The sequence below is a fragment of the Moschus berezovskii genome, chromosome 10 (assembly GCF_049115385.1).
Source record: "Moschus berezovskii isolate FMDL1 chromosome 10, NW_MosBer_1.0, whole genome shotgun sequence".
NCBI lineage: Eukaryota > Metazoa > Chordata > Mammalia > Artiodactyla > Moschidae > Moschus > Moschus berezovskii.
In genome coordinates this window covers 11,816,567-11,834,788 of record NC_142469.1, presented here as the reverse complement: position 1 = coordinate 11,834,788, position 18,222 = coordinate 11,816,567, and the positions used below count along the sequence as shown (strand labels likewise).

General features: G+C 43.5%; 1 protein-coding gene across 3 annotated transcripts in view; it reads right to left on the bottom strand.

Moving 5' to 3' along the window:
* The window catches only part of ADGRB3 (adhesion G protein-coupled receptor B3), an 893,473-nt gene that overhangs the window by 442,262 nt on the left and 432,989 nt on the right, over nucleotides 1–18,222 (bottom strand). For all 3 annotated transcript variants that reach the window (XM_055433831.2, XM_088840488.1, XM_088840489.1), the window contains 2 exons: nucleotides 4,724–4,792; nucleotides 66–174 (listed from right to left, as the gene is read on the bottom strand). In XM_055433831.2, the coding sequence (XP_055289806.1) occupies nucleotides 66–174; nucleotides 4,724–4,792 (178 nt within the window). The remainder of the gene's footprint in view (nucleotides 1–65; nucleotides 175–4,723; nucleotides 4,793–18,222) is intronic.

Genomic DNA, 18,222 nt, shown 5'->3' with positions numbered 1-18,222 from the left:
GCTCAGATACCTGCAATGCTTTTTTAAAATTTCAGTAAGATTTTGGGAAACATCCTATTTCTTACCTACATTTCCAGTCATTAAGTATGAATTCTGAAAGTCCATCATCCCCATTCCAACAATGTGTATAAAATCTTCAATCACCTGCATTAACTCTATCGAGCCTGGATAAATCTACAAAAATAAGCAAAGGTTAGATGGAATAAAAAAATCTACAAAACAGAAAACATAACTCGAGTTAAAAAATGACACAATGAAACCATAAATCAGCTCTGATTTATTTGAAGATGCTTCTACAACTAGCAAAGCTATAATTATTTTTTTTTTACTTCTTAAATTTATGTTTATTAATTTTATTTATTAATTTTTAAAAACCATCTAATAGTTGTATTTCTTGAACTAGTAGTTGAGAATGACAGCAAACATCACACAGCAAGAACTCTGGAGATGATATGATACCGTGATTGACACTTCATAAATCTAAGAGACTCAAGACGCCTAACACATTGTACACTTAGAAGGAGCATGTCTTCACTTTTGACGGGCTCCTTTCCTCACTTAATTACAACACAGAACAACCACCGAAATTTGAGGGCTTGTTACATTTTCTTTTTTTTAACTTAGGATATACATGACGAACACCGAGAGAAAAAAAAACCAATTATCAATACCATCACAAATATTTACATACTGTGAATTTCACTGCAAAATAACTATCTTGGGAGAGACACATTTATAATAATTATAATAGATATTGTATCAATAATAATGTTGGCAATACTTGCAAGATCATAACAGCTCTAATGCAGGTATTTTCCACGTACATACACAAGATACCCAACACCAGACACTTCACAACACTGGAAACAGATGTGTGTTTGCTAACAGATGACCTGATTCTGGCAATAGCTCCTAACGAGTGGAATGTGAGGTTCATTTGAAAAGACACATGAATTTTAGCATGTGTAACCCATCATGCTGAAGAATTCAGCCCACATTATATAACCATATTAAACCAGAAAGTCTTTTGAAGTTAGGTTCATGTCTTTTAGTCATTCAGCTTCACTGAAGCTTCTAGCCATAAAAAAGTTAAGTGGATTAGAGAGTCTTAGTGGCTTCCTATTTGCAAAGGGTTGTGCAGAAGGGGAGGACACACTCTGATTAGCAGAAAGATACATTGGCCAGGGTGGCCAGTAGAACGGTATGTATATTTTACAGGAGCTGTGGCTGCACCAATCCAAAAATCAGACACTTCAAATGCATCATAGACTTACATATAGCTAAGAACATGAATAATGGCTGTTAGTTCAAAATGTATGGCATAGATAGCTGCAATGTTTTTAATTACGGGAAGATTTGCGGAGAAACGCTATTTCATTCCTACAGTTACAGTCATAAACTATGAATTCTGACAGTTCATCATTCCCATTCCAAAAATGTACAGGACATTTCCATCAACTCCAAACTTCCTCCTGCTACTGTGTTTTTTCTTCTGTTTTCGTGTAGGTGTATGTGTCTATGAGTAGTATGTGTAAATACACATTAAATAGAAGAGGCTTGATTCTCCCTGTTGAAAATAGAGAGGAGACTCCTTCTGTAATTAACCCCATGCTCCCCTCCCTTTTCTTAGGAGCATTTACTTTAGAAAATGTTGTTGTTCAGTTGCTAAGTTGTGTCTGACACTTTGCAACCCCATGGACTGCAGCACACCAGGCTTCCCTGTACTTCACTATGTCTCGGGGCTTGATCAAATTCATGTCCACTGAATCGGTGACGCTGTCTAACCATCTCATCCTGTTGCCCTCTTTTGCCTTCAGTCTTTCCCAGCATCAGGATCTTTTCCAGTGAGTCAGCTCTTCATCTCAGATGGCCAAAAGCACTGGAGTATTAGAAAATGAGTAACTGTTAAATCCTTTCTATGTCTTCTTTGAAATGTATGTAAACATTTTTGAAAGCTAAATAGCTTCTTTCCAGCTTAAAGAACCAGGGATGTCTCTCAGTGGAAAGTGGTCATCAAGAAGGCAGGGCTCTATCTTGCATTGCTGTCGGGGGTGGGGAGGATCCTAATTCAGAGTTGCAAAACTGTCTGCAGGCATTAAGTATAAGGGCTTATTTTTTATTTAGATAAAGTCAATTAAATAACAAGATGGTCATCCCAATATCAAGTGAATTTCGCATGAACTGCCTGTGACAAATGGTGTTATCAAGTGCTCTTAAGCAAGAACTAGTTCCTGTTTATCTTGGGGACAGAGTGTAATGACTTGCATCCGGCTTGGCTGTTTGAAAGGGTGAAGTTACTCTGTGTCTCTTAGTGAACTGTCAGTGATGCACACCACATTCTGGCTTAATGCTTGTTCAATAATAAAACTGCTTTCTTTCTCATCTACCTTTGGGGAGAGGTTTTCTAGGGTGGTGACAGATTTAGTTTTGTTTATATCTTCCAAGCATATTGCAAATATCATAGAACAAGGGCTGATTTTTTTTCTTTTTCCTGTAAAGGGTCAGAGAACAGCTCTGTGGGTCATGGGATGTCTGCTGTTCCAACATCCAGCTGTGTCCTTGCTGTACCAGAGCAGCCATAGATCCTGTGACTATGCTCCCAAACTATTTACAAAATAGGTGTCAGGCTGGGTTTGGACCAACGGTCACAGTTCGCACACTCCTGTAGAGACACATGAGCTTTCAGTATAACAAAGAAATACCAATCACAATATCATGATTGAAAATGACCCGTCCATTCCAACTACTATCTTGGTCTATAAAACGGTGCTATGTAAAATGCAGCCTTTTCCCCCCATACTTTAGTATCCTGAGGTTTTGGGCTTCCCTCTTGGCTCAGATAGTAAAGAATCCACCTGCATGAAGGAGATGTAGGTGGATCCCTTGGTTGTGAAGATCCCCTGGAGAAGGGAATGGCAAGTCATTCCAATATTCTTGTCTGGAGAATTCCATAGACAGAGGAGCCTTGCAGGTTATAGCGCAGAGGGTTGGACATGACTGAGTGACTAACACATACACTGTGCTTTTAATAGGATGCTTTAGCCAAACATAATTTGGTCCTTCATAACTGGGGCTGATGTGCCATAAACAAATTCTGAAATGATAGTTTATTGTCCAGAAGTGTGAATTCTTGATGGCAAAACCCTTCTGACTTCAATATTCACCATTTTATGTAGCTAGTTTTCCAACTGCACCCAGAGCTATGTTTTATTGAGCTATTCCTCTAAAATAGATAAACGATTCTCTTTGTAGATTTTAAACAGCTCTTATTTTCAAAGAGTTCACCCTTAGTGACAAAAACCTGAAGATTCTTTTATTACATGGGTGCGTTTATGACAACAATGCTACAAAATAGCTGATTTATTTCAAATAGTTGTTTCAAAGAAGCATTAAAGATAATCACAACTGAAAATATATTTAAAAGATAAGAATATAGCTAATCAAAATCACAAATAAATAGGGAGATTATGAAGTCAGGATTTTCCATTGACAAAAGGTTCTGCCACTGTTCATTGATTGTTCAAGTTGTGATCTCATAGTAAATAATACCATCTGATGAACTGTAATCTTGTTTTAAATAGGGTAGTATACATTTGATCTAAATATATCCATAGTGAATAGTTGCCAGCTTTCTGACGCACTCAGCCTTTGCAGTGTATTCTACCGAGAGACACCGTTTTCTCACAGTGAGTGAAGGAGATTCTCCTCTAGAAGGAAGCCAAGGGCAAGTATATAATTCAAAGTAGTAGGAAAGATAGATTTAGGGTCTTAGCCTAAGCAGTGATTTTCTTTTCTTTGCTACAGCCAGAAGCACAGCACGTGTACCTGATAAGGAGGTGGACCATGCTGGACTATTTTTAGAGCTCCTATGATAATAGAGACAGTGAGCTTTACTGCTGAGGGCCCAGAGCATGACTACAAAAGGAAAAGCAGAGAGAAGAGCCCCCCAGAACCTTAGTAAATACTCTCAGTTTCAATACTGCATTGCCGTCTTGGATTTTTTAACAAGGGAGAAGTATCAACAGAAAACTTAAAGACTTTTAACATTCAGTTAAGCTAAATTTCCACAGGGTTTTTAAAAATATGCTTATTCTCCCCTTGTTAACTTCTAACCCACTTTTTCTGTGTTTAAGAAAAAATATTATTAACCATGCGTCAGTCACTATGGCACAAATGGCATTTTTAAAATAATAACTAAACCGGTAAGGCTATTTGCTACAGTTATAATGCTTAGCAGAAAGAGAAAAAAGCAGAATACATTTTTTAAAATAAGAATTCATTTTTACAACTCTTGGCGTTGAATCAAAACACACATCTTCATACATAATTCAGATTACACATAACATTGCAGCAAATACAAATGATTTAACTAGTTAGTACCCCACAGTTTAGTTTGCAATGTCTCCTTTTAGATTTGTTGTTTTCCCTATAATCTGTAGACAGGAAAGAAAATGATGGCTGAGCTGCATAGTCATTATCTGTTAAAACTTTAAAGCTAGATATTAAACCTACACCATTTTTTCACATTTTAAATATCATTCATTCCATAGATTGTTATGATAAAAGAGGTTACTTGTTTTCTCTAAAATTAGTATGAAATAAACTAGAATGACTTAAATTTTTCACTTTATGCTCTTGGAATAGCAAGCCGTTCCTTTTTTCACAGATTAAGAAGCTTCATTTAGCCACTTTCACTTTAAGTTCTGAAATAACCCGATCTTACCTGCTGTGCATCTTCCCATTTTTCCTTGTTGTCTTCATCGAGAAGGTTGCTAACTATTTGAAAGAAGTTCTGTAAATTAAATTAGAAGAAAGATTTAATGTTACATGAGGGAGTATACTTGCTGACAACATCTATCTGGACTGATAATGCGCTGAAGGTCTAAACACTTTGCCATATTGCTCGATGACACCAACATACTATCCTAGAAGATCTCTGAGGATCCCTCATGATCCTGGGATTTCCAGTGACCTTCCTACATATATCCACCTCGGAAGACATCAGAGTAGGTACAACAGTTCTTTTCTCTCACAGTTATTTGTCCCTGATTCTGCTGTCTCATGCCACCATATGATTATTCCTTACAAAGAAGCCCTCTTTGCGAGTGCCTGTGAGACAGCCCGTGTTTGTCTTATTCAAGTGGCCCACTTCCCTGGGACCCACGTTTGCCTCTCACAAGGCTGTGTCAAAGGGCATGACAGTGAAGGCACAGCTGAGGAGCAAAGCGTTCCTCAGTGGACCCTGGCTCTGCCCTTTTTCTGGCTATATTATTTTAACGGTTACAACTATGTATTGTAAAGATGGCACGCGACTTTTCAAGTTCCTGGTATAGAAAGCACTCAGTAAATCTTGGCTATTTTCAAATCCTTGCTTTTGATTCCCCTGTCCCTTGCAGCAAGTCAGAACCAAGGAAGGAACGGTCACGTGGTCCTGGGGATGTTCCAAATCCTTGCCCTCCCCCATGTCCCTGATGACCCGCTGGAAACCCACTGATGGCATCGTTTCCTGGGAGTGCACACCATGAGTTTCAGCGTCCCCTTCCCAGGCAGGCAGGCACCTTGCAGGGTTCACTTTCTGTGTCACACACCCACATGGGTGGCGTTAGTGCCTGGCGCCTACACAAGGGGTGGTTACCGAGGATGGACCTCCCCATTCTCTCGTCCTCTCTCTGTCCTCAAAACACAGCGGCCAGGAGAGGAAAACCAGGGTGCCAGTGGCAGGGATCACGGGAGGCCCAGTAAGTGTACAGCGACCCTGCGACATCTGTGTAAAGCGACACAGATGGTGGTCCTTGCTGCTGTCCTAGGAGCCCACCTCTTCCAACTAGTCTGTCTGGAGTTAGCAGGAACACTGTCTCACTGATCTACTCAATACATTCGCTAGGGTGAGGTCTCCCTTTGCAGGGTGGGGAGTGAGAGTCAGAACTTTTTTACCTCCTTACCCCTCCTCCCTCTCCAGCTGGCTTTTCAAAATAGGCCTTTATTCGAATTCTAAATAAATTCACCTGGGTGTTTTTAGAAGGAAAACAAAGCTGCCCCATTTCCTCCTGTGCTCTGAATCTGTTAGTATCTATATTTAATTGCCCTATTTGTGCTATTTATTTTAATAGTTCCTGCCAATCACATGGTTGAAACATGTTTCGAGTCACAACCTCAATAAAAGTTACAGAATATTTTATGTAACTCTTGGGAAAAGAAAAAAAACACAAATCGGCAAGTCTGTGTGAGACCGGTTTTCTAATTCATTTAACCTTTTTGTACTACCAGCCATTTTTTCCACTTAAAATGTCCTAGTTGGAGTGATAACATTTTAAGAGCTTTGTCCATTGAGCTGTAACTCTACATAGGAGCAGAAAGAATTAACCTTCAGAGTTCTCAGATTGCCTGTGGCTGGTGAACTCAGCAGGTGATGTGATGCTAATGAGACAAAGTTGCAGACTGAATCCCTGTTCACACCAGCGAGCAGAGCTGAGGTCCATGACCGGCACTGTGTCCAGGCCCCTGCCAGCTCCCACACAAAATTCATGCCGCTCCTAAAGAGGGTGCCACGCGAATGGGAAGCAATTTGTGCAAATGCATCTCCATTTCTGGGAAAGCATTTCACAGAGCGTGTTTTACTAACAGGGGGTCAGCGACTCTGTGCTGTACGCCAAGGCCAGCATGAGTACACGTTCCTTGATCAAAATGATAAATTCAGTTAGGTTTTTCAAAATCACCAGACAGCATAACGTAAAAAACACAAATTTTTAAAATATACATTCAAGCGAGCAGAGAGTCTATGAAAGGCTGCTGGACCACTCTCCAAGGCCAGTAAATCGTACTCAACTTTATCGGTAAGGGGAAATAGCACAGAATAAAGCTCTCCTCCCATCTTCTGTGGCTTAGATTTGGAAATGGCTAGTTGTGGGGCCATGCAGGTCACAGGGGCTAAGTCAGAACATCCCAGGTGAGGGGGTGGGTAGGCATTCATGGGGATACTGAACTTTTCCTGTTTCTTACTCTATCTTCCTCACATGCAATGCCTTTTTCACAGCAGGTGGTTAATAGGAAATTACAGAGTTTCAAAGTCAGTATACCTGCGTTTCTCCAAGACTCAAGCATCATTCCTTTGAGTTGACCTTGCTCTATTCTGTCTCACAAACAGAATAGAAGATGTATATGTATGGAATCTGGAAAACTGGGGAGAGACAGACATAGAGAATGGATATGTGAACGCAGGAAGGGAAAGGGGGAATGAGTTGAGAGAGTGGTGTTCACATATATACACTACCAGGTGTAAAATATGAAACAGCAAGTGGGAACCTACTGTCTAACACAGGGATCAGCTCTGTGCTCTGTGATGGCCTAGATGGGTGGGAAAGGGAAGTGAAGCGAGGTCCATAATGGAGGGGATATATGTACACATATGGTGGATTCTTGTATCTCAGTTGGTAAAGAATCTGCCTGCTGTGCAGGAGACCCAGGTTCGATCCCTGGATTGGGAAGATCCCCTGGAGAAGGAAATGGCAACCCACTCCAGTATCCTTGCCTGGAAAATCTCATGGACAGAGGAGCATGGTGGACTGCAGTCCATGGGGTTGCAGAGTCGGGCATAACTGAGGGACTAACACTTACTTACTTACTTATGGCTGATTCATGTTGTTGTACAGCAGAAACCAACACAACATTATAAATCAAGTATACCTCAATTTAAAAAATACATAAAGGAAAAATGTATTTCAATATATCAATTCACCTTGACCTCTGCTCAAAGACCAGTCTGAGAGAACAAGGCAAAACCAAACAGAACAGAATTCTAAAGAGGGGACTCATAACACTGAGGTCACTGGATTGAATTTTTGAGAAAAATATAAAGAAACTTCCACAGCAGCAGATGCGCTTCTTGTAGTTTTTTTTTAAGAGTGCTTCTAACTGTGGTCAGATTGCTCTTTTGATGAATTATGGATCAAGTCCCTTAGCCCCGGAACTTCGTCTGACAGTGGGTTTCTGTTTTGTTTTGATCAAGCTCTGATCTCTATGACTTACACCAATTTTAAAATTGAGAGTCCTTCGCAGAGTCTGAGTTTGGAGCTTGAACTAGCTGACCTAGTTTAAAACTCCCCTGTTACTTATTACTTGTATGGTTCTGGGCTAACGTGGCCCACCACCGCTTGCCTTCTCTGTAAGGCAGGGATGCCAACAGCTGCTGTGTAGAGCACTTGCGAAGCTCAGAGCTCATTCTCCACGCAATTATCAGACATAAGCTAAATACTCAATATACAGAAGCTTTATGATTTTATTCCCTTGGTGCCATCTTTTTTATGACTGCTGCATGATTTGTCTTTACAGACACATTATGGCCCATGATTTGTTCAGCAGAAAACTCTCCTTCCTGTCCTCCCCTGGGAGGGGTTTCAGAGCTGTGATGGTGAGACACCCACTGCGTGGCAGGCCCTGTGCCAAACAGCATGACCACTGAGTTCAGGAGGCAGGACTCTGCTTGTCCTGGGCAGGAAGTATTCCAAAAATCAGCACAAGGAATGCACGTCACAAAGAGAAGCGCCAATGTCCCTGCCACATTCAAAGTGCAAGTCCTAGATTTAGCCACATGAGACTAAAAGGACACTCAGTTTCATGGAAAGCAGTAGCTAATTCTTTGGTCTGTGCCTGTCTGGCTTCCACTTGACAGATTTCTTAGGGACTATCTTTGGTTTTCTATAAATATACTGAAGCACATCTCAGCACATGGCTTGAGCTGAATTCCTTAGAGAAAGAGAGCTGTAGATGAGGCTCATGATCTGAGATATCTGAGCCACAGGGAGCATGTTCTCCTCCCCTCAACTCAGCAGCAGATGCCTGGGTGCTGAGATGCAGAGACGGGCCCCAAGGAGTAAGAGTGAGTTAGCAGAATGGAAAGCTTTCATGGACTGTGGTGATCCGACTAGAAATATAAGGGGATTGTAAGAAAAGCTTCAAAGACAAGCAGAGATGCAGGGACACTCCACTAGGATTGAGATAAACACCCCAGGACAGTCGTCTATCCCCAGTCCAAAGAGCAGCTGCAGGTCAAGTGTGATCCAGCCCCTTCCTGACTCTTCACCTCCTCTTGAGCTATGCTGTCCCCAGCTCTCTCTACCCCAGGCTCAGCAGACTTCTCAGCGCATCCCAAACATGATTTTACCCAGCTTCTGGACCCATACAATGTGGCTCCCTTTCTTCAACCATTTTGCTGTCCATTTGTTTACTCGAAGAGCCGTTTTCTCTTTTTTTTTCTCCTTACCATCCACACATAGATTTACATGCCATTTCCTCAAAAAGGCTTTCAGATCACCACCACTCCCTAAAGCACATGAGGTTTGCACAGGTTCTTTATTCATTTATTTTTCTGATTAGTGACCATTTTTATCTTTCACTTACCAATATTGTCATCCTTCATGACTGGCAAAAAATTCATGGAAGAAGGAAACAGCCAGTCCATGGAAGTAATCACCTACAAGAATGCGATGTGAAGAAAAGGGTCCTATCTACCAGAAGGGCCCCTTGTTCTCTGTTCTGGAAGCTGGTGTTCCCTGACACCTGGAGAATCAGTATGACAGTCTCTGACTCTGTCTCTGCACCCAGGCATGAGCACCCCAGCAAAACCACCATGAGCTCACCCAGCAACAGGTAAGAGCCCCTTCACCCTAATGTCAGGCAGGCAGCAAGCAGTCGGAAGCACCACATACAGGGCAGCAGACATGATGAGCTGCAATTTTATTGTGTAGGTTTTTTTGTGCGATATATCACAATTCGTAATTATGATGCATTTGTGTGATGATCAGCGTAGGGCTTTTTCTTGACCAGACTATCATTTAGTTCAGATTATTTCTATTTTGCTCACTCTCATGCCCCCAGCATACAGCACAAGGCACAGGAAAATATAAATACTCAAATATTTCAAATTGACTGGCTTCATTCCTACAGTGTAAAGACCCTGGGATGAGCACTGGGAGAATAAAGATTGTGGATAAACGGTCCCCTCCCCAATGTGCTGCCTCCTTTTCAATTCAACACCATCCTCTGCTCTATACCCAGGGCTCTTGTATGTCCAGGGAAGGAGATAAGAGTGCTTAGTTTTACAAGTAAGTAAGCTGGGTTTTCCTGATTAAATATGGGATCAAACTCTTCCTATTTCAATGGCATCTTAAAATTAATTTTTCTTGGAATGTAGTTGCTTTAAAATGTTGTGTTAGTTTCCGCTGTATAATAGAGTGCATCACCCACACGTATACATATATACCCGCTTCCTTGTATTTTCTTCCAATTTAAGTTACAATAGAGCATTGACTAGAGCTCCCTGTGCTATACAGTCAGTTCTCATTAGTTATCTATTTTATCCATAATATCAATACTATATATATATCAATCCCAAATTCCCAATTCTTCCCACCTCCCACTTGGTATCCATAAGTTTGTCCTCTACAGTTATGTCTCTATTTCTCCTTTGCAATGAGATAATCTATACCATTTTTCTAGATTTATTAATATATGCATTAATAATACACACTACTATTTATAAGCTGGGCTTCTCTTGTGGCCCAGATGGTAAAGAATCTGCCTGCAATGCAGGAGACCAAGGTTCAATCCCTGGATAACCAACAAGGAGCTACTGTATAGCAGAGGGAACTCTAGTCAATATCCTGTAATAACCAACAAGGGAAAAGAATCTGAAAAAAAAAAGAATAAGTATATATGTATAACTGAATCACTTTGCTGTATACCTGAAACTAACACAACATTGTAAATCAGCTATACACATTCTTTGAAAATGTCATTTTAAGTCTCAAGGCCATTGTGAGCACAGACATCCACTTTTGGGCTCCAAAATCACTGTAGATGGTGACGGCAGCCATGAAATTAAAAGACGCTTGCTCCTTGGAAGGAAAGTTATGACCAACCTAGACAGCATATTAAAAAACAGAGACATTACTTTGCCAACAAAGGTCCGTTCAGTCAAGGCTATAGTTTTTCCAGTGGTCATGTATAGATGTGAGAGTTGGACTATGAAGAAAGCTGATCGCCGAAGAATTGATGCTTTTGAACTGTGGTGTTGGAGAAGACTCTTGAGAGTCCCTTGGACTGCAAGGAGATCCAACCAGTCCATCCTGAAGGGAATCAGTTCTGAATATTCATTGGAAGGACTGATGCTTAAGCTGAAACTCCAATACTTGGGCCACCTGATGTGAAGAGCTGACTCATTTGAAAAGATCCTAATTCTGGGAAAGATTGAAGGCGGGAGGAGAAGAGGATGACAGAGGATGAGATGGTTGGATGGCATCACTGACTCGACGGATACAAGTTTGAGTGAACTCCGGGAGCTGGTGATGGACAGGGAGGCCGGGCGTGCTGCAGTCCATGGGGTCGCAAAGAGTCGGACACGACTGAACGACTGAACTGAACTGAACTGAGGACCTCACACGTGGAGAATACAGAAGAGGATGTGTGGCCTTTACTCTTTCCCGGGAAGGAGCCACCTCTCTCACACACACCTCACTCTTTGTCTAATACTGTAGGCCTCGCCCCCAGACTATATCATTGCACATCCCTGGTGAAGTGAGGGCTGCCTTGTTTAGCAGCAGAAGGGCATCAGGAGAGAGAGAAAAATACACTGCAGGTAGCAAAGCCGGGGGCTTTGAGGAGGAAGAAGGCTGGAGAGAGGAATGTCCCTGGGAGAGTTTACAGCCCAAGGGAGAGGCTATGAGGGTAGAAGGGGACCGTGGATGTGGGATGGGCGTGTGGAAAGACGCAGGGGACACTTGTGAAGTAGAAATGCATGCACTCTTTCCAGAATACTTCCTGCATACCTGCTATGTACGTGTCCCAGTTCCGAGTGCTGGGAAAACAACAGTGAGCAAGACACTAGCAGGTCCCGGCCCTCATGGCCCTTACACAGCACTGTATAAGGAAAGGAAACTTATAGCAAGTAATCATTGAAAACATGGCTTAAGGTGATGACACAAAAATAAAGCAGTGCATGGGGCCAGGGAGTCACTGGGCAGGGAGATGTGTGCATGTGTATGCTTATGTACATGTGTGTATGGATGGTGAGGGTGTGTGCTGTGCTAAGTTGCTTCTATCTTATCTGAGTCTTTTGTGAGTCCATGGACTGTAACCTGTCGCACTCCTGTGTCCCTGGCAGTCTCCAGGCAAGAATACTGGAGTGGGCTGCCATTTCCTCCTCCAGGGGATCTTCCCGACTCAGGGACTGAACCCGTGTCTCTTAGTCTCCTGCACTGGCAGCCAGGTTCTTTCCCTCTACACCACCTGGTGTGTATATGTAGGTATTTGTGTATATGTGTGTCTGTGTGTATATGAGTGTGTGTATCAGTGTGTATGTGTGGGTGTTTGTGTATATGTGTGTCTGTGTACATTAGTGTGTATATGAGTGTGTATATGAATGTGTATGTATGGGTGTTTGTGTATATGTGTGTGAGTGTGTCTATGTGGGTGTTTGTCTATATGTGTGTCTGTGTGTGTATGAGCATGTGTATGAGTGTGCATGTGTGGTTGTTTGTGTATATGTGTGTATATGTGTGTCTGTGTGTATGAATGTGCATGTGAGGGTGCTTGTGTATACATATGTCTGTGTGTGTATGAGTGTGTCTGTGTGGGTGTTTGTGTATATGTGTGTCTGTGTGTGTGTGTGTCTATGTGGGTGTTTGTGTATACGTGTGTGTATGTGTATGAGTGTGTCTGTGTGGGTGTTTGTGTATATGTGTGTCTGTGTGTGTGTGTGTCTATGTGGGTGTTTGTGTATACGTGTGTGTATGTGTATGAGTGTGCATGTGAGGGTGTTTGTGTATATGTGTGTACATGTGTGTCTGTGAGTGTGGGTGTTTGTGTATATGTGTGTCTATGTGTATATGAGTGTGTGTATGAGTGTGTCTGTGTGTGTTTGTGTATATGTGTCTGTGAGTGTGCATATGAGGGTGTTTGTGTATACATGTGTCTGTGTGTGTGTGTGAGTGTGTATGTGTACACATTCATAGATGTGTGTGTACAGTGTCTGTATGTGTGTGCGTGTGAAAGGCTCCATTAGGTTGAAGAGTCAGCAGGAAAGACCTTTCTGAGGAGATGATGTGTGAGCTGAAAACAGGGTGAGGAAGGTGCCAGGCTTAGGATGGTCCGGGGAAACGACAGGCAGGGGGGCAACCAGCGGCGTTTGAGGCAGAGAGGAAGCAGCCACAGCAGCGCGACCTTCAGTAGGAGCTCAGGGGTGGAGGAGGACTGCTGCCAGCACAGGATGAGGGAGAGGCAGGGGTTAGCTCAGAGGGGCCCAGATCCCATCGGAGTCTTGTCACACAGGTTTCAGGAAAACGCAAAATCTAACAGTGGCAAACAGGGGACAGGAGAGTGAGAAGGGAAATGAGGGGTCCAGGAAGGAGCCTGTGCCGTCCGCGGAGGCCGGGGGCGGTGGCTTCATTAGGGGGACAAGGCGATGTGGCGATGCCCCCTTGATCAGGGGGACAGGTGCCCAGCAGGCAGAGGGCAGCAACGCCGGGCCCAGGCGCGGGCCCATTGAGGACGGGCAGCCCCACGCGCCCACGGCAGACCCCGTGGGGCGTGCCCGGCCCGGGCAGCTCCACTGCAGCGGCGCGTGAGGCTCCGGGGTGGAGCTCAGAGCACCTGTCCAGCCTCTGCCGCTGCATAAGCCTGAAGCTCAGAATCTGTGCCTCCCGAGTCCGAGTGGAAATCTGGAGCCTTTCGCAGAAAAATAAAATAACATTACCAGGAATAGAGCCGAATGGGATAAAATCAGGTTTCAAACACTGGAGATAAAGCAGACAGGAAGAGGCCCAGGTGAGGGAGGTGAGGGACGAGGCTGCGGGAGGAGAGAAGACTCTACGCTGGGGAAACTAATCCAGATGAGACAGGCCAAGCCTGCAGCAAGGTAAGCATCCAAAGAGACTTCAGGCTGCAGTGCACTGGTCTCCTGGGAAGGTGCATGGCACACACCTCTCTAGGCTAAAGGGGAACTCTCCCAGTCCTGCAAGATTTCCTGTGGTGGGCTCAAACTGGTCTGCCTCCTGATCCTTACGTTGAAGCTTTCAACCCTGCAAACATCAGAAAGCAACTGTATTTGAAGGCAGGGCCTTTGAACAGGTGATTAAGTGAAAATAAGGCTGGGTCCTAACCCAGTCTGACAGGCGGGCTTCTGAGAAGAGGCACTGAGGACACACAGAAACATCAGGGGTGACGCACGCAGAGAAGAGTGCCCTGTGAGGCCACCGGGAAAGGGCAGCCAGCTGCACATTGAGGAGAGAGGCCTCAGGGGAAAGCACACGTGTCCATACTTTGATATTGGCCTTCTAGCCTGGAGAACTGCGAGGCAACACACTCCTGTTGCTCAAGCCATCCAGTTCATGGTATTTATTATGGCGGCCCCGACACATTCACCAATAATTTCGTGAGAGGAAAATTTGATAATAAATGAAATCACAAGAAAAGACTATCTGTACACTGTGCTTGTGCAAATGCCAACATTTTCTTGCATCTGAAGGAAATAACAAGGGATTCCAAAAGGGCAAGACTGCTTATCAGATGCCTCATCATTTTTTCTTGAGCTCCACCAAAGCCGTTCATGTACCCCACATGACATGTACAGTTGATAAGTGGCACTCCACAAACACCAAACTTTCCTGAGTTTCTCTCAGCTTGCAGCCTTCTACCAAATTCTGTGCACAGTAGGATTTACTTGTGTTGATGGGTGAAGCAAGATGCAGTCCTTAATGTCTCCCCCATTTAAGGCAGGTATTCAGCATTGAATTTCTTCTTTCCTTCTTTATAATAGGGGAACACCCTCAACACTATCTAGAGAGAACTCTGAGTTGCATGACTTCTCTTTACCCTAGAGAAAGAATAGGGGACCTTCTCAGGCTTCAAGCATTGAAAACAGCATCTGTTGTGACTCAGATTGATTGTCAGCTGGACTCAGCCTGGCTCCCACAGGGCCAGGAATCCTGGCTACTGATTCAAGCCATCCTCTCATCCACTTGCTGGTTAACTATGAAATGGTCTTGTGGTGTCAGCCTTTCGGACTAATTCTTTTCTGACTCCCATACTTCTTGACACATTCCCTGCCCTTCTCCTGTGCTAAGTAGGGAAAGAAAAGAAGAAAACGCAGCAACCCATTCTTGCTTAGGTAGTGCTGTGAGGAAAACTTGACCTTCCTTTGTTCCCAGGAGAGACAGCAAAATATGTGTGGTCCATGCAGCGGCAGCAGACACGTGTGGTCCATAGATGCTTCAGGTTTTGCTCCATCAGAATCTCACCTTCCCAATCATAAGGGTCAGCAGTTTCTTGAACTTTTACTGTGTGCCATGTGCAAAATTAAAAGATGCTTACTCTTTGGGAGAAAATTTATGACCAACCTAGACAGTATATTAAAAAGCAGAGACATTACTTTGCCAACAAAGGTCCATCTAGTCAAGGCTATAGTTTTTCCAGTGGTCATGTATGGACGTGAGAGTTGGACTATAAAGAAAGCTTAGCACCAATGAATTGATGCTTTTGAACTGTGGTGTTGGTGAAGACTCTTGAGAGTCCCTTGGACTGCAAGGAGATCCAACCAGTCCATCCTAAAGGAAATCAGTCCTGAATATTCATTGGAAGGACTGATGCTGAAGCTGAAACTCCAATACTTTGACCACCTGATGCGAAGAGCTGACTCATTAGAAAAGACTCTGATGCTGGGAAAGATTGAAGGCAGGAGAAGGGGATGACAGAGGATGAGATGGTTGGATGGCATCACTGAGTCAATGGACATGAGCTTGAGTGAACTCCGGGAGTTGGTGATGGACAGGGAGGCCTGGCGTGCTGCAGTCCATGGGGTCGCAAAGAGTTGGACATGACTAAGTGACTGAACTGAACTGATGTGCTATATAACTTTTAAACAGTGATTTAACCCTCACATCAGCACTATGCATGGGTACCACCATTCCACATGATGGAAGAGAAGATGGTGGCACACAGAGATCCAGTCACCTGTCCAGCATCAGACAGGGGACAAGTAGCAGAGCCATGACCAGAAGCTCAGGACTCTGCCCACAGAGCAAGCGCTCTGAGTCATCATCCCCTACTACCTTCCCTATGTCCCTAGGAAATTATTAATTTACACTAATTATTATTTATTATTATTAATTATAGGAAACAATTAAATATATCAAATATTGTAGTTATTGATCAATTACAGGAAATTATTAATCTTCCTGGTTGCACAATGTTCTTTGAGCAGAGGACCTCAAGGTATCAGGTGAGGTCTTGGATATTAGCATTATAGTACCATCCCAAACCTAAAGAGTCCTTACTAGATCCTATTTGGTCAAGAAAATTAGGCTAATCATTACATGAGGGCCTTGTCACAGTCATAGATGCATCCCCATCTGTCAATCCACTCTTGTGTAGACAGAAAACAAAAGGGTCTCACAATGAAAGCAGAGAGAAATGATACTTAAGGATACTCGCCTAATTCTTGATGGGTACCATGAGAGAGATCCAACATACCTGCTTTCTCATCAAGTGCTTTAGGAGAGAAGATGCTTGCTGCTATGTCGCCTCAGTGCAGTTCAGTTCAGTCACTCAGTCGTGTCCGACTCTTTGCAATCCCAGGGATCACAGTACGCCAGGCCTCCCTGTCCATCACCAACTCCCGGAGTTCACTGAAACTCACCTCCATCGAGTCGGTGATGCCATCCAGCCATCTCATTCTCTGTCGTCCCCTTCTGCTCCTTCCCACAGTCCCTCCCAGCATCAGAGTCTTTTCCAGTGAGTCAACACTTCGCATGAGGTGGCCAAAGTATTGGAGATTCAGCTTCAACATCAGTCCTTCCAATGAACACCCAGGATTGATCTCCTTCAGAATGGACTGGTTGGATCGCCTTGCAGTCCAAGGGACTCTCAAGAATCTTCTCCAACACCACAGTTCAGAAGCATCAATTCTTTGGCGATCAGCTTTCTTCACAGTCCAACTCTCATATCCATACATGACCACTGGAAAAACCATAGCCTTGACTAGACGGACCTTGGTTGGCAAAGTAATGTCTCTGCTTTTTAATGTGCTATCTAGGTTGGTCATAACTTTCCTTCCAAAGAGTAAGCGTCTTTTAATTTCATGGCTGCAATCAGCATCTGCAGTGATTTTTGGAGCCCAAAAAAATAAAGTCTGACACTGTTTCCACTGTTTCCCCATCTATTTCCCATGAAGTGATGGGACCAGATGCCATGATCTTTGTTTTCTGAATGTTGAGCTTCAAGCCAACCTTTTCACTCTCTTCTTTCACCTTCATCAAGAGGCTCTTTAGTTCCTCTTCACTTTCTGCCATAAGGGTGGTATCATCTGCATATTTGAGCTTATTGATATTTCTCCCAGCAATCTTGATTCCAGCCTGTGCTTCTTCCAGCCCAGTGTTCCTCATGGTGTACTCTGCATATAAGTTAAATAAGCAGGGTGACAATATACAACCTTGACGTACTCCTTTTCCTATTTGGAACCAGTCTGTTGTTCCATGTCCAGTTCTAACTGTTGCTTCCTGACCTGCATACAGGTTTCTCAAGAGGCAGGTCAGGTGGTCTGGTATTCCCATCTCTTTTTGAATGTTCCACAGTTTGTTGTGATCCACACAGTCAAAGTCTTTGGCATAGTCAGTGAAGCAGAAATAGATGTTTTTTCTGGAACTCTCTTGCTTTTTCCATGATCCAGTGGATGTTGGCAATTTGATCTCTGGTGCCTCTGCCTTTTCTAAAACCAGCTTGAACATCTGGAAGTTCACGGTTCACGTATTGGTGAAGCCTGGCTTGGAGAATTTTGAGCATGACTTTACTAGCGTGTGAGATGAGTGCAATTGTGCGGTGGTTTGAGCATTCTTTGGCATTGCCTTTCTTTGGGATTGGAAAGTTCCAGTCACTTCAGTCGTGTCCAACTCTGTTCGACCCCATAGGCAGCAGCCCACCAGGCTCCCTGTCTCTGGGATTCTCCAGGCAAGAACACCGGAGTGGGTTGCCATTTTCTTCTCCAATGCACGAAAGTGAAAAGTGAAAGTGAATTTGCTCAGTCGTGTCTGACTCTTTGTGACCCCATGGACTAAAGCCTGCCACCCTCCTCCATCCATGAGATTCTCCAGGCAAAAGTGGGGTGCCATTGCCTTCTCTGGAGAAGATGCTTACCTTATCCAAAACCATCAACTCTATTGAGAATTTAATTTCTTT